This window comes from Sorex araneus, chromosome X (genome assembly GCF_027595985.1).
Source record: "Sorex araneus isolate mSorAra2 chromosome X, mSorAra2.pri, whole genome shotgun sequence".
NCBI classification, from domain to species: Eukaryota; Metazoa; Chordata; class Mammalia; order Eulipotyphla; family Soricidae; genus Sorex; species Sorex araneus.
In genome coordinates this window covers 199484507-199502341 of record NC_073313.1, presented here as the reverse complement: position 1 = coordinate 199502341, position 17835 = coordinate 199484507, and the positions used below count along the sequence as shown (strand labels likewise).

At 33.1% G+C, this 17835-nt stretch overlaps 1 protein-coding gene across 3 annotated transcripts in view; it reads right to left on the bottom strand.

The window, feature by feature from the left end:
• LOC101548274 (sodium channel protein type 2 subunit alpha) overlaps positions 1-17835 on the bottom strand; it is a 138178-nt gene that overhangs the window by 20228 nt on the left and 100115 nt on the right. For all 3 annotated transcript variants that reach the window (XM_055122888.1, XM_055122887.1, XM_055122886.1), the window contains exons 18-19: positions 7088-7211; positions 1959-2113 (exon numbers count right to left, since the gene is read on the bottom strand). In XM_055122888.1, coding sequence (XP_054978863.1) covers positions 1959-2113; positions 7088-7211 — 279 coding nt within the window. The remainder of the gene's footprint in view (positions 1-1958; positions 2114-7087; positions 7212-17835) is intronic.

The following is a 17835-nucleotide window of genomic DNA, read 5'->3' as shown; positions in this document are numbered from 1 at the left end:
TCATAAAGAGAAATATATATATATATATATATATATATATGTATATATGTGCCTTATATATGCCTCTCGGAGAGCCCAGAAAGCTACCAAGCATATCCTGCCCCCATGAAGAGCCTGGCAAGCTCCCCGTGGCATATTAGATATGCCACATACTGAAACAATAACAGGTCTCATTCCCCTGACCCTGAAAAGAGCCTCCAATTGCTGGGAAAATACTTAGGAGACACTGCTAAAATCTCAGGTTTGGGATAAATGGAGACATTACTGGCGCCCACTCAAGTAAATCGATAAACAACGGGATGGCAGTGATACACTGAATTAGTTTCTCGTATCTAATTGTAAACTACCAACCCAGAAAGCTACAACAAAAATACTCTCTTCTTTTGAGATGCCTACACCTGGAAGACTAAGTGTTTCCCAGAGCTACCTTTTGTTTCATAATTTTCTCTATCAAATAATGGTTAGTATTTTGGTCATAGGGTAAGATTTAAATCTTTAAAAAAAAGTATCAGGTTATCCTAAAAAAGTTAAAAATTTTAAGAGATTGTTGGCTGCTGTAGTTTTTCTTTTTTCACAAACCATCAACTTTAATGCACCTCTGGCGGCTTCTCTTTAGACCAGAAGGCAGAATGTCATCTAAGATTAGATCTGCTTTGTTCAATGTGCAGTAACTGAAATATACCTTCTTAGAAATAAAAACCTAAGGTGTAAGGCAAGGAGACCTCTAACCAGGACAGAGGTATGAACTGTTGTCTCAGATTTCCCTTCTTTCAGAGTCTGGTTACATGTATGGATATGTGTTTGGAAATTCACTATGCAAACCTTTTGATAAGCTCTTCAGAAAAGTTGAAGAAGCTCATTATGGAGCGTACAACATTTGTGAATAAACATATCACATATCTAACTAAATCCTTAAGAAAGCTATCAGCGTAATGTGGTAGGCTGGATTGAGAGCCAAGGAAACATTTTGTTTTATTTTTATTAAGTAAATGGAGATCTAGGTTTGTAATCGGGTTTTTTTATTATTATTATTTATTTTTTGGCATAAGGGCTAGAAGTCATCACAACTCAATTTATAGTGAAAACTAGAAATCCATCAAAGCCAGCTATTGTTGTTGTTGTTGTAAGCTGTTGCATTGTAGTGTGATTTGACTGGGAGTAACAAACCAAACATCAACTACAGTAGAGGTATTAGTAACTTATGGAACTTTAATTCCTTCTCTTTTTGACATCAAATGTGGGACTGATTCTTTATACTCTGAGTTCATGGCAAGAAGCGTGATTCTTAAGCAAATGAGAGGTGAGTGAAGGCCCTTCAGACACAATGACATAACCCTGCTACTGAAATAAACATATGAAACACTCTAGAGACTAATTGTACAAATGAACACAAATAAGAAATTCAACCATATTTATCTTATCAAAGGAAATGCAGGTCACAATGTTTTAGTGTTTTAATGGTACTTTGACCAAATTACTTTTCTGTTGAATAAACTCAGTTCTAAATTAAGTTTGTAATGCTTTCACTTTGCTATTTTAAATAGTCTACTATTTTCTATTTACTGTGATTAGCTCTTATGAATGAGTAGGAATAAGATTGGTGAATTCCCTGCAAAATGGATTATGTTAACATTATGCACTTATATGATACTCCTATATTATGTCTATATAGTAATTCTTAATAAGCACTAACTCTGTTGATTAAAAGTTATCAGATATTTTTCTTTAAACATTATAAGGAACCATATTAATATATAGCTGACTCTATGATTAAAAATTTAATGTTAGACTTAGACCTATTCTAGAATAATTAACTTTATTGAGCCTCTAGATGGTGCTAGAAAACATGAATTTTCTTATCCACTTATCATATTGCAAATCCATAATAATATAAATTCACTCAAGGTAAAGGAAGGAGTTTCAGGTAAAGATAAAATAGCAGATCAAAAGTCACCTACCAGTGCCCCACTGCTGAGCAGAATCATGAAAACAATGAAGGTTTCAAACCAGTTGTGTTCTACTATCTTATAACAAGTTTTCCTCAGGTTCCACCAGAGTTTACCTTTGCCTTCTTCTATACTTATTTGACAACACTTGAATTTCCGTACACAATCTAAAATAGGTTAGAAGAGAGGATAAAGGAATTACTCTTTAACTATCATTGCATTGGTGAGACCTGTCTAAATTATTACCTGGTTGCAAATGTCTTTAATTGTTGAGGTTTTCAATTATAAAAATCATTTTTACAATGCTTCAATCAATTAAATATTTTGAAAATATCCAAATCAGCAGTTAGTATTTCTATTGTCATATGAGTAAGTCTAGTCATACATTGACATTACATATATATTTTATTTATTTATTTATTTTTTGCTTTTTGGATCACAAGTTGGTGATTCTCAGGGGTTACTCCTGGCTCTTCACTCAGGAATTACTCCTGACGGTGCTCAGGGTAATCATATGGGATGCTGGGAATTGAACCCGGGTTGGTCGCGTGCAAAGCAAACGCCCTACCCACTGTGCTATCGCTCCAGCCCATATATTTGCATTCTAATTGATTCATTTATAAAATAAATATTTTCCACTTTATTACAAGTAGAATTTTCAAAGTTTTCAAAACACTTTTCTGGAAAAGATGACCTTAATTTATATAACTAATCTACCACTTATTATTTGCATTACTGCAGTTCTGGCTGTTGTCAGAACAATGTAATAATAACTGGACCACTAGATCAAAGGTTCATCTCATCAACAAATACTTACTGAATATTAGTGCATTCAAGAAACTATATCAAACATACCATTGTAGTAGGATTTTCTAAGATGGGTGTAAATTTTAAATACTGAAAATTTAACTACACATTCTGGAGTTTGACAAAGCAAAGATGATTTCAGAGTAATTAGGTATCTTTAGATTTGGATAGCAGAGATTAATTTCTGACATTTATCATTACAGTGTAATTAGAATTGGTTCAAAAGTCTGAAGGATGTATAAGAAGGTCTGGTACACAGAGCTAAAAAGACATGGTAAAAATATATAAGTAAAACTTGAGAAAGGAAATTTTGAAACTTTCATGGAGGATTTAGAGTCAAACTACAAAGGCTGTTTACAGTCAATATAAAAAAAAAGAGGTGAATAAGTCAGAGGGTTTATATTTTATGTGCTGTCTAATGGGTGAAGTTGAAGAACTTGTGAGTGATAAAAATATCTACTTGATAAAAACATAGATGAAAACTTACTTATGTTACTTCAAGATATTGGATCGATGGAAAAAATAAAGTTAGGGAAAGTGAATACAGAGTAATGGTAGTAACAATGGTCAGGATCAAAGGATACTGCTGATTACAGATCCTGGCAATAGTAATATATGGTGCTGCTTGTGTTGTGAGAGAAGGAAATCAAGAGTGAGGGATTTAACCCTGGCAAAGGGCTCTGGTTCAAGAATTGAAAAATGGGAGCCTTATCTTTACATTTGCATAGACATTTATTAGATGTGGCTTTATAATGCAAATAAGCTATATCTTTACCTTTATTTTATGAAAAAAATAAAGGATTTTTGAGATTATTGGTTTCTTATTTTAGAACGAAATTGCATTGTGTTTGTTATTTCTTAGAGGGCAAGGTTTTTTTCACATTTCAGTCAACTGACAAATTACATGTCTGATAATATTCATTGTAGCTAAGCATTCAGAGTTGTTAAATGGAATTGAATTTTGGTTTTTACCCCTGGAGAAGAAACACTCAAAGAAAAAAAGACCAACGTTACTGGGGCTGATAAATGCAAAGTATGAGTCACTGCCTTATCTCTGAGAGGGAGGGAAGGAAATGGGATAAGGAACCAGAACAAAAAGATTATCTGTATCTGTGTTTTTCTTAAATAAAATGTCTGAAACAAATATGATACACACCTTCAATGGTGAAATTTGTTGGTGAGTTTATAAGTCATTATTATTCTATATTATTATTTTGATTATACTTTATTCTTAAATGTTTTAAAATTTTCAATGGACAAATATTGATATCATCAATTATTCTACATAAATTATGACCCTAAAATGTAAGATACTTGTGTGGAAAAGAGTAATTGAAACTACATAACCACTATTGTGATATAACTCTTGAAAGATTTGTGAAATTGTAAATATTTTAAAATCAAGTAATTGCAGTGAAATGCATGTGGACTTTTTGAAGGAAATTGTAAAAGTGGCTTTCCTTATAACTTATGCTAAACAAACAATTTTCCCTGTGATTTAAAAAATTCTTCTGTAAAACCTCTGAAAGAATACACTGACAATAAATTGCGATTTCTAACACCTACATGCTTATTTTTTAAATGAGCATACATTTCAAAACTTAAAATATTTATTTATTTTTTATTTTATTTTATTTATTTATTTTTTAATCTTTTGGGTCACACCTGGCGATGCACAGGGGTTACTCCTGGCTCTGCACTCAGGAATTACCCCTGGCCGTGCTGGGATTTGAACCCGGGTCAGCGGCGTGCAAGGCAAACACCCTACCCGCTGTGCTATCTCTCCAGCCCCCAAAACTTAAAACATTTAATATTGAAATGTAAACATTCATCACCCAGATGAAACACTTTTGGAAACAGTTGTGATTATAAAATTATTAGTGACAATCTGAAGTAGCTATTATCAAGATAACGTTGTCTTTTAAAAGTATGATACAATATTCAATCTGGGTTAAGATATAGTACGAATTATTAAATCACTGTCATTGTCACTGTCATCCCGTTGCTCACCAATTTGTTTGAGTGGGCACCAGTAACGTCTCTCATTGAGAGACTTATTGTTACTGTTTTTGGCATATCCAATATGCACGGGTAGCTTGCCAGGCTCTGCCGTGAGGGCTGCATACTCTCGGTAGCTTGCCGGGCTCTCCGATAAGGGCGGAGGAATCGAACACGGGTCGGCAGCATGAAAGGCGAACGCCCAACTGCTGTGCTATCGCTCCAGCCCAGGAATTATTAAATAAAAGTCATAAATTGATGAGCTAAAAATAAATGGCTCCCAAAGTTTTATAGAAACAGTTTTGCATCTATAATACTTATTTACATAAGAATGTAAGGAAATTCAAAACCTCTGGTAATTACATTTTTTTGGTGACCTTTTGTATCCTTTGGTATAAGCATTCCTACTGTGAGTTGGAACTGGCCAAGTTAAGTTTTGATGTGCAAGACAGGCAAGGACATGATTGACAAAAGGGGAAGGATGGCATGACTTCAGCATTGAATTTTTCTTGCAGTTTTCTTTTATTATAGGAAGAAGTACAGCCAGTATTAGAGGATGTAATGAAAGAGGCCTTTAGCTGAATTGACCCAGTTATGCCATCCAAGATCTCAGACTTGGAAGAGAAGCTATTCAAGATCAGCAAAATCATCAAGTCAAGGCTGGAGAAATAGCACAGCGGGCAGGGCATTTGCCTTGCACACGGCCCACCCAGGTTCGATTCCCAACATCCCATATGGTCCCCTGAGCTCCACCAGGGGTGATTCTTGAGTGCTGAGCCAGGAGTAATCCCTGTGCATTGCAAGGTGTGACCCAAAAAGCAAAAAAAAAAAAGAAAAACTAAAAAAAAAACCCATCAGGCTCAGCTGTGTGAGCAAATATGTTTATTACATGCAAAAAAGTTTTGGATAATTGGATTCAGTGCATTACTGTCCAAGAGATAACAGATCCATGTCTCAAAAACATATATTAGTTTTCTTTAGAAAATCGTCTTAGTTAATGACTATATTGGCATTGGTGTCCCATACTATGTAATTCTTTCCTTAATTTTTTATTTCAATAGTTATTATTTAGTATTCAGAACTAATACTAGAAAAATTGACCTTGCACTAGCTATGCTTACAGAGAATTTTATTTAATTTTTATTTTTACTTATTTATTTGAAGTTTTTGAGGGAACATCTGCTAGTGCTCAGGTACTACTCCTTGTGCTGTTCTTAGTGTTCATTCCCAGTGGTGCTAGGGGGACTTAGCAGTGCTGAGAACTAAATTTGGGCCTCCAGCCTGCAAAGCTTGCACTCTAGCCTTTTGAGCTATTGAGTATTTCTCTGATACCTATTAAACCCTATGATGATCTTCACAGGCCAGTGAATAATGAATTTGTACTTTGACTTTTAGAACTACTTACTTTGATTTGGACAGAGAGAATTTGATCCCTAGCTCCATATGGTTCCTCAAGCATTACCAGGAGCAGAGACCCTAAGCACTGAAGTGGGAGTAGTTCTGACCTCCCCACTACTGCCAGTTGTGGACTCAAAAGACAAAAAGTAATTTTTAAAACTATTGAGAAATATGTAGAATTTGGTTTTCACACTCATCAATTATTCCCTTTTTTGAGGGGGAGGAAGCAATTTGGAGCACACCCAGTGGTGCTCAGGGCTTATATCTCATTTTAGAGTTCACTCTGAGGTGTTAAGGTGCCAGGGATTAATTGAGGGTCAGCTGCCTGCAAAGCAAGTACTTTAAGCCCTGTACTAACTCTTTATCCCCTTAAATATTCTTAAAGGCTACAAAACCCCAGAAATAAATTTTTTTATTAGTTTTATTTCATATTTGTTTACTCGTCACACTGTTGATGTTCAAGATTTACACCTGGTTCTGAGCTCAGGGATCACTTTTGAGGGGCTCAGGGAGGCATAAGTGGTGTTGGGGATTAAGTGCCTTTTCACAAGATTCAAAAAAATAAGAATATCTGAATTCATATACTAAAATGTACCTTAAAAAAACATTTTGCTTTGATATTGGAAAAAGCAAAAACAACAGACAAATAAATGACTATTTGTTGGATATAGACAGAAATGATTAGACACAAAGGGTGAGAGGTGTGCCCAGAGAGAGAGTGCGGCAGGTAAGGCTTTAGCTTTGCACGTGACACACTGGTTCAATCTTTGGGATCCAGTATGGTCCCCGGAGCATTGCCAGGAGTGATCCCTGAGCGAAGAGCAGGGAATAACCTCTGAGCATTCCCAAATCAAAAACAACAACAACAAAGAATCACAAGGCAAGAGAGAAGAGATGGAAAGACATAAGAATCTAATGAGCGTAGGTGTTTCAGGTACCTTCTGTAAAGCAGGCTTCAGGCTCCAGGGATTCTTCGGGTTCAACCTCGGGCTGTTCGCCCTCAGCAGGAGCTCCGATATCAACTGTGCTGCCTTCAGATGAACTAGTAGTTGCATTTAGCTTCTGAAAATCAATTCCACAGAAAAGCTTTTAAAATATTTTCTTTTAATATGAAAATGCAAAAGGTGCCTGTAGGCCCTCAAGTCTTCTGTATTTCCTTGATCTGTAATTTAAAAATATCTTAAACATAGTGGCAGTTCGCTTTAGTTGAGGTAGGAGGTCACAAAATTAGATACCTCACCATAGCATTGTTTTCTTTAAAAGTATGCTACTAACAGCTTAAATAATTTTGATTTAGCCCATGAACAAATTTTGAAATAAAATCCTGCAGAGAGCTTAAGTAAGCTGTCAGAGTCATATGGTCATCTATGATATACTTTTGTAAATTAGTTTGCAAATGGGATAGATTTATTCTAAAATTGTGACCTAACCGACAAAAGCTGAACAAATGTATTTTCATGTCAAATGCAGAAAAGATCTGATTAAGTGCACATAAACAGCAACAATCTAGATTTATCCACTTTTCATTGACATGAAAACATATACTACTTGTTATAGATTACATTCTATAGTTTTCTAATTCCGAAAGAGCCGCACATTGTTAGCTTTATAGCAAGAGCTGATATTTTGCATTCTCTCTGGCCAATGCACTCCTCTCTCTTATTGTGCATTTGGAAACTACTTGTTACTCTGGCATTCTTACCTGTCCTGTTAATGAATCTTTGACTGTTCTCTTTTCATTTAGCTTAGAGCAAATACCCCATGAGAAAATATAATAGAACAAAGTTAATTTCAATCTTGAAATGTAAAAAACTTTAATCAAGGCAGAGAGTTCACAGAATTAGTATAAAATGAAGATCTCAAAATGTTCATGAAAGACACAGGACCAGGTATGAGTGCACATGGAATCAGAGTAGTTTGGGCCACAGCATTCTCAGACCTATTACAAATGTTATTACCATTGTGCATAACATTAGACATGGCTAAGCTGGTAATAGCTACTTTATAAAGGGAATGAATGAAGCATATGATCAAATGCATATTAAATTATGTTGGTATGTTGAACTACTATAAAACAGATACTATAATCAGTATTAGACACAATGTACTCACATTTGGGCAGAGGATTGTATGGATTTCCCTTAGAAATTGGTTCCTTTGCATTCAAAACATTTTTTATATAAAATATTTACATGGTATAGTGGAAATGATGAAGTCAGAATACATACGTATGTACTATGAGATTGAAAATGGTTTTCTATTATGTAGTTTAGCAACAGCAATGACAGCAACTTATATATTAGATATGTATGCCTTCTCAGAACTATTATGGAGATCATTATCAAAAGAGTTAAGTTAAAGACTATAGTGATAAACTACTTAAAGGTTGTTTATTTTTAGCTTTTTAAGTAAATCACAGTACCAAAACCTCAATCATATGTTATTGATGCTTGAATATAATTTAAGATAAAATATGTGAGATTTATTACAAATATTCTAGTTTGTAAGACTTTTTTGTAATTCATATTCTTTGCCTGATCTTAGACATTCTCACAGAAATATAGTTATGTTTATGTCCATGAATTTACTAGGAAATGTATAAAATGTTTTCTTATTCTAATCTCTTTGATTCCCAAGAAGTTGTTCTATTTTGAGGACTAGAAGATGTTACTCTTATATGCAGAATGTGAAACACAGCATGGTTAACCAGAAAAACTAAATTTTAGCCATATCTAACTAGCTACGAATAGTTTATATTAAAAATGGAAAAACATTCCTATTAAAAAGAATGGATCACACTGTAAAAACAGATAAGAGGATGCTTTATGTCAAATGAGCAAATATTCAGATGGAAAATTAGATATTGGAGTTAGGTTGCTCCATAGTTTCGGACTGCCATTGATAGATGGCTTCCTAGAGTTTGCATCAGCACTTGGTATGCCTATTGTTTAATAGTCAACTATTGTTTAAAAGTTGAATTAATGGCTGAATGTTATAGCAAAATGAATGCTCATCCCTGACAGTGGTAAGAAAGGTCACCAGACAGAATCTTGGTCAAAATGTTCAAAAGTTTACAAATGAACCCTATAATATCAATAACATTCCTTTACAGAATGCGTTTTAAAAAATTATTGTTAACAAATTAATTTATGTCTTTTTCATGAGACAAAATATTTGTATATTTAAAATTTAAGCTAAAAGCTTTCGGAGAGTATTCAGAAAATTCTTTGTCTCTAGACTTGTTTCACCACGCTTAATATTTTTAAAGTAAAGAACTTGCTTTATCATTTTTGTGTCTCTTTTATCTATCATCGATCTGTAAAAAGTTATATTTTTGAATAAATGACTAATGTACAGACTCTTTTATTCTACATCTAGATACTTCTAAAATGCACTGCAGTATTTCTACTTTTAAGTGCATACAAGTAATATTTTCACTTTAGTGCGGAGCAATACAAATCCTGCAAGATTCTGAACTACATGAATAATGGCCAGAAGCAGTTATAATTAACTTTTAAAGACATTGTCTCGGGGGCTGGAGTGATAGCACAGTGGGTAGGGCATTTGCCTTGCACGCGGCCGACCCGGGTTCAATTCCCAGCATCCCATATGGTCTCCCGAGTACCGCCAGGAGTAATTCCTGAGTGCAGAGCCAGGAGTAACCCCTGAGCATCACCTGGTGTTTCCCAAAAAGAAAAAAAAAAAACATTGTCTCAACATTAGACTCCTAATTATTCAGACCTAACATAAGTCTAGGAAATAAACTAGTTTAATTCTGGATTCAAGAAAAATGACACTGAATCAACATCTTGATAATGTTTTTCATTCTATGTATGTAGATCCACAGATCCAATGGTGAAAGAAACATTTTTAGAAAAGGCAGCTCATTCTTTCCTACCTTCCCTCTTAAGTGAAACATGTATCTACCTGCAACATGTATCTAAACATATTTGTATAATGCATACCTGAAACATGTTAATAGAGCTATCATTTTCTTGGTTTACAAAGAATCTGAGCTGATCATTAATTTATAACATTAAACAATCCATATCTATTTATAGAAGAGAACGTGACTTAAATCATTTTGTCAAAATTTCTGAGATTCTCAGTCTTCTTCACCCCCCCTTTACCAGAATTCCTTTGACATTTCATATAGAGATTCATAAATAAACTCAACCTTAATCAATTTACAATATTTGTAAATATGACATGTCAAAGACTGTGGGTTCAAGATAGTGTTTGTGACATTATTGTTTCTCATATTTCATGACCATAAAGTTATTATAATAATGAGTAACATTATTGTTTCTCATACATCATGACCATAAAGTTAGTATAACTTAGCTCAAGTTATAGTCTTATTTGTACATGCATTAATATAGAGTAGAGCAAAATATACACTAAAATATTTCACAAAGTGTGCTTTAAACTTTAATTTTGAGGTGTAAACTAGAAACTGATTTATAAAAACTTAATTGACTAAAAACAATATGACTTTCTTAAAACAATATAGGCAAATAAATATAACCAAATAAAACATGCTAATTAAAATAGGCAAAACATGTAGAATATAAAATCAAATTAATCCATTTAAACATATAAAACTCTTTAAGATATCATCATAACTATGATCAAACTAAAGTACAATACATATTCACCCATTAATGTTTCCAATTATACATCACTACTTGAAACTATTAGAACTCAAATACACAAAGAGGTAGTTTTCAGTCAGAGAGACAGTACAGAGGGTATGGTGCTTGCTTTACATGCAGCTGACCTGGGTTCAAATCCCAGTACCACATGGGGTCCAAGGAGCCCCTGCAAGAGTTACCCTTGAATACAGAGACAGGAGTAAAACCTGAGCACAGTCAGGTATAGTAAAAAACAACAATAAAAAAAACCAAAAAAATAACATAAAGAGAAAATTTAAATTAAATTTGTTTTTTATAAATGTTCCAATCTGCCAAAGATTCTTTCTAAAATGTCAGGTGAGAATATCCCAAAATATAAAATGTTTTGAACTAGAAGCAGGTCTATATTTCTCAAATTCTATATTTACCCTTTGGTAAAACTTAGGTAGATTCCTCTTTTGTTTTTGTGTTTATTATCAGGGAACAAGTTAATTGCATGGTAATTTTTAAGAGGCCTTTCTTAGGAAAACCTTAACAAAAAAATACATCTATAAATACATATATATTTGCCTCCATTGAGTAGCAATGAGATCATATTGGGGGCAGTCATCTTCTTATACTATGAATATTATCGCTAATAATTTATTTCCAGGTGGAAATATAAGTTGAACATACGTTATATTGTTCTTCATACTAAAAATGTACTGAACTCTTAAGTGCCTGAGTAAGTATAGTCATAGGAGTAAAAAGAGTGCAGAATCATATTTGGGGCAAGCAAGTTTGAGCTATATCTGTCAGTTCTCAGAGCTTACTCCTGGTTTTGAGCTCAGGAATTACTTTTGGTGGTTCTCAGGGAACCGTCGAATGTCCAAGGTATGCTGCATGCAAGGCAAGAAGTATACCCACTGAAATATTTTTTTCTGGCCCTCCATAATCAAATTTTACTGAATGAACTAGTAAATAAATAAATATCAGAGCATGTAATCTTTTCACTTTGTACTTTTAGACACTATACTTCTAACTTTAGCAATTTTATCAAATGAAGCCCTTCCTTTCAGAGAGTAAAATTATTTTTCTGAATAATTAATCACAACAAAAAGGAAGAGAAAACACCCTTCCTATTATATTTTCCATAGAAAATATAATTTTGTTTCTCTTAAATTTAAGTTCCATTTTAAAACAAATAAATTAATAATCATTTATGTAATTTATGGAAAAATTATATTTAAATCTGATCAAATAAAAGAAATTGGAATTTGAAAATGAGGTTAACTTCAGATGTAGATTACATAAAATATTTTGCACATGAATTTTTGGTCTTCAAAAATGGCTTTCTTAATTCTACAAGGATATTATTTTTAATCTATTTAATCTATTTAAGAATTTCTTGGTCAATTTGCATGCAGTTATGCTTACTTTGGAGTAGATTTGAAGCCAAGGTGACACATTAATACCAAAAAAGAATTTCTGATGCTCTTGGAAGATGATGAAATCAGAGGTATCATTACTTTTATGCTACATTATTCAGAAGTGATTTTTGTGTTTATAATTGATTTATTACAAAGTTTTCCATACCTTAAATTGTAGGACTTTTAATATTTCTCTTAGAATGGCAAGCAATAATGCATAGTATTTGTCTACCTCTCAGCAAAGATTACCCACCAAAACATATGTTTGGTTTATTTTCTTCTTAAATTTTGGATATTTAGTGTCCTTTTCATTTTTAATCATCATTGCACTGAAAAAAACTTCCTCATCGAAGATAAGATCACAGGTATTTTTGTATTGAACTTATCCTAATATTGCTTATCCAGATTTCCTGCCCAACCTTTCTCCCTTCACACCTCTTGTATGGAAATTTAGTATACTCTTTTAGGGACCAGAAGAGATTTAGAGACACATTTAATGTGTAATTAAGTAATCAAATCTCCCTGCCTAGTGACAGTTCTCTCTCCCCACTTTCAAAACCAAACCAAACCAACAAAATAAAATTTCAGAAAGATTCTCTGTGCTTGATCTCCAAGTCTGTGCTCTCCCCTGAATATGTGTTTCTTGCTTGTCTCTTTGTTTGCTTATGGGGAAAGCTTGTTCTCTTTTCCACACATTTCTCCTCTCACATCTTTCTAAGCAAGTGCCTTGCTTCATTAGAAAAATAAAAACAAACAAACCAAAACCAACTCTCTGGGTCTAAGAAAACAAAAACTGGCCTGAGGTTTATAGTTTGAAGGATGTAGCTGATCTTTCTCTGAAATTAGCCACACACACATGTATATATATACATACATATATATGTATATATATACATGTATTTATATATTTTTTATTTGATATGACAAAAAAGAGTAACAAGAAGTCTCACAATGAAGACATTATTGGCGCCCGCTCGAGAAAATCAATGAGCATCAGGATGACAGTGATACAATGATTTCTTTTTTTTTGTTTTTTTGCTTTGATTGGACCGAGACACAGCTTTGTATTTATAATGATCCCAGTTCCCTGCTTGGACAGAGCTGGCCAGAAGAGACTGTGTAACGGAGCTCTCCTGGAACTGCAGTCACCTTTGTTGTCACTGCCATATGAAAACACACACTGTTTTCTCCTCTATTTTCTGTACATGTGATGTTTATGTATACTAACTGTATATTCCTCAATTCCTTATGCCCACTTTTCCTGCACATAGATGTGATTTTTCTTTAAAATCTGAAGTAGATAATACCACCCTAATTCTATTGAACATAAAACTAACTCCTTTTTCTCTCTTTGAACCATGCTCGACAGCCTGTGCTGGAGAAATATGCCCCCCAACTTAAATTTTATCATTGCACTAAAGATTCTCTTTTCTATTTTGTCATTTGTGTGAATTTGGAATGACAAAGGAAATTGGAAAACGTGATAATATGAGAGTAAGAATGAATGAAGTGAGCTCAACCACTTCATGTTGTGTCTTCATTAATTTTATTCTAGCTATAGTTCTTAGGTGCAATAGGATATCAGATTATTACCTTCTCTACTTACCTCTCTCGGTAGAAATTTAGAAAGTGGGAGATTCAGAAAATATAGAAACTAATCTAGTCTCTTTCTAAGCAACTTGGAAGCACAAACTATTATCCCAAAAAGTCAAATCCCACACTTTCACTTTCCTGAAAAATTAATATACAATAGAAAAAATAATTCTAGTCCCTGTGAATACATGCTATGTTTACCTGTGTTCAACTGTGAACAATTAGACAACTTGTGCCCCCCTTTTAGGCCACTCCTACAGTTTATTACATTATCTTATGTGAATCAGAGAGGAGTTAAATATTTGTTGCAAAATATGAAAGAATGTTCCAGAAATGACATTTTTATCACTCCTTTCAGAAAACCAAATATGCCTATGTCAAAGTTTTACAGTTGTAATGACAGAAATGAAGAAACTACATCAAACTGAAAAAGAACTAAACAGTTCTTTAAAAAATAATTAAATTGAATCAATCAATGAGCAAGAAACAATTTTAATAATGGAAAAACTAACGGTTCACCAAACCAAGGCCACTCAACAGTAATAGTGATTGTACTCATTGCTATATTCATATGACAAAAGTAGGTTCCCTTTAAAAAATCTCAGAAAAGCAGTGACTTACAATGATTCAATTTCTATATGGACTTCATAGGGCATACTATATTTAAACGATGTTCTTCATGGGAAAGTTTTGTGGTGGATCTGAATGAAATAGATGAGTGACAGAAACAAAGGACAGAGGAGCAAGAAGAGGTGGATTTCAGATCTCTGAATGGTCATTCATAAGTCTGTCTTGATATTTATGAATTGTTTTGTTCATAAAAAAACTGTCTTAAGAGATTTAAAAAGAGATTTAAAAAGCTCAATATCAGTCAAATCTCTAAGAGAATGAAATTCAAAGTACACAAACATTTTTGCTTAATTTCTAGTAGAGTGATGCCTTTCTTTTTTTCTAAACTGAGCAGCTTGCATTTAACAATTAGTACTTTCAGTTCAATTACATTATTATTCCACTGAAACACTCTCTAAAATATTTGTACATGAATAAAAATTTGCCTTAATTTACAGATTAGTCTTCATAAAAATTTAATACATCACTGAATTAAAAAAACATTACCAGGTATAGTTTTTTGGGGGTAAAAAAAGGAAGGGTGGGTTGAGTAATTTTCTGCAAGAAGTTTTCAAAAAAGCTTCTAGACTTGTCCTTTTAGGTCTTAGCATGTTAAAAATTCTGTAATATTAAATGGAAATTAAATATTTCAGAAACACATGCACTTTAACTTTTAACTTTATGTAATTCTATGAAAAACTATGTAAGGAAATAGCAGCTTAATATTTTAAATTAATATTGCCAGACTAGCCTGCACATGCTTTATATGACTCAGCGTAAGAGCAGCTAGGCGTGTCTTTAGTTTACTGCCAATGGAAGGGCAAGGAATGTAGCTGAGTAACATGCAGGCCAGTCAAAATTCATCAAGAAATTGATTATATTTATATATATATATATACAACTTGCTTAGGTAACCTGGGTAAAAGTGGTGGCACGAGCCTCTGACTGGTTAAAAACACCAGAGCTGCATTCTTGATGGCTCCAGCTTGGTTTTTACCCCTGTGAGAAGTAAGAATGGTAAGTAATGAAGTTTACTAGACTGAACTAGTCATTTTCGTTTGAAAAACAATCATTAAAGCATGGGTGGAATGTTATTAAAATTCAAAATGAAAAGGTATTCAAAGTCACAAAGTAGGAAAGGAATCACATCAAATATAGTCAAAATAGTGCAAGAATATACCTGATGATGACATGAATCTCAAAAAATATAATCTAGAGCAGTGTTTCTCAACCAGGGCCTACTTGGTCCCCAGTAGGACATCAGTGGGCCCCTAGGATATCCCAAGGGGTCACAAATGAAAATCACATTATGTAGGGTCATGGCAAGACATAGGAGGGCAACCAGTAGGAGGTAGGGGAGGGTTACAGGAAGAAATGTTTGAAAGGGACACATAGTTGGAACTGGTTAAGAAATATTGCTCTAAATGACCTAGAAAAATTATTAAAGCCTACACAATAATTTGGTAATGATAAAGACATAGAAGAGAATTTATTTTAGACAGTTAAACCACCTTTGTCTCCATTTGATTAGAATTTCCCTATAAAAAAGGAATTCATTAGGCATTCCAAAACTTGTAAAACAATTTACTTTTTTCTTTAATACTTTTATATAATTAAAGAATATCATTCAGGAAAAATATGCAATTTCTTACATGTGTGATAATTATTAGTACCATTCCACCAGTTAAGAAAACAAATAACTAAAAGACAGAATACTAAATATTTAAGGTAAGAGTATTTAGAATTCATGGGTAACTTTTTCAATTGTCTTATTTTTTTTATATAGAACACAAAATATTAAAAACCTGAACATAGTCTGTCTAGAATATTGTCCAAGTTCTTTGTTAATTTAGAAAAGTTGATAAAGGCAAAACTAAAAATTTTTCCAAATAATAACTTGTAATTATCCAAGTAATTATCTCAGTGGAAGAAAAGTATTGAAAAAAACCCCTCTACAGCTTAATCCTAAAATAATAATGCCAAATAATAATGCCTATTTTCAAATGACAGATTTTTTTCTGTGCCTCCCTCTAATTTCAAAACACTAGCTTAATGTACATTATTTTAGAATATTTAGATAGAAAGCAAGTGAAAAAGTTTTATTTTATCGAGAAACAGATCAGAATTTAAATTTTCCTACACTAAATCCCACCGTACTGAATGTTCCTCTTATGTCAAACATTACAGTCTGAGATAGAATAAAGCACAGTTGCTTGGGAGAAGTCAGAAGCTTTAGAATGTCTAAAAGTCAAGACCAGATGTCAGATTAATAACACCTCAAAAGGTGCTCAGATAGCAAAACTTAGAACTAACCGGTAGAACTATACACAATTCATTCTTATGGTGCTCTGAAACAAAACATATATAAAAATAGAAATGGATATCTCTCATTATAGGGAAAATGCTTACTACTAGGAATAATATTAAAATAATGAGAGGAAATCTAGAGTAAAATTCGATAAACCAATTCTATGTTCTCAATGCTGATTTCAATTTCTAATAACATACAATACCAGAAGCTAGTAGCATATTTACAATACTACGTAGTGAACTCTTTGCATCCAGAATTTTTTAATCTGATATTGATATTTTTAATTAAAAAATAATGCTCTATTAATAAACACTGCAGTTTAACTAGCTGCGGTTTTGTTTGCTGGCTTTTGGACTAACCCGGCAGTGCTCAAGACTTACTCCTGGCTCTGAGCTCAGGGATCACTCCTGAGGGTCTCAGGGTCCATCTTGGGTACTGAGGGTCAAACCCAAGTCAGCCACATGCCAGACAAGCATCTAACCCCTCTACTATCTCTCTGCCCATTAAAATTATAGTTACTCTTTGTCCTAGGCTATAAGATTTTAAACACTTCTCTAAATCTCATAAATAATTTAGGAAACTAATAGCTATAGAACCATGTTACTTAGTAATTTAGAACTAATTTAATTTTTTAAATAAATTTCATATTTCATATTTACTTTATCCTAACTACTGTATTAGTACATTTTTATAAACAAGAAAAATGGAAATATATTCTTTAATAATTTTATGCTATAAATAGAAATGTTATATAAAATATCTAAGATTTACTTCTTAGAAAAGTATTTTTACTCACAATTACATTAACTGATCCCTAATTAATGTAGTTTTGCTTCACAGCTTAAATTTTATCCTTCAGTTCCTTAAATTCCCCAAAACAGTCCTCCTAGGATAAGCCAAAAACAGAGGTCTTTATCTTCCCTGTCAATCAATTTAAATGACAGAAGAGTTTAAGTCTTTGGTTTGGTGTGTTATTTTTATTTGTTTAAAAGTAAGCTTGAAAGTCTGGCTATCCTTTCTTCATTTTTGAAAAGTTAAACAATCAGACACTAAAGAGTCTAATCCTCATGCTTACTAATCTACAAATAAACCAATATATTTATTCTGGTATTATACCCATCCTGGCAAGT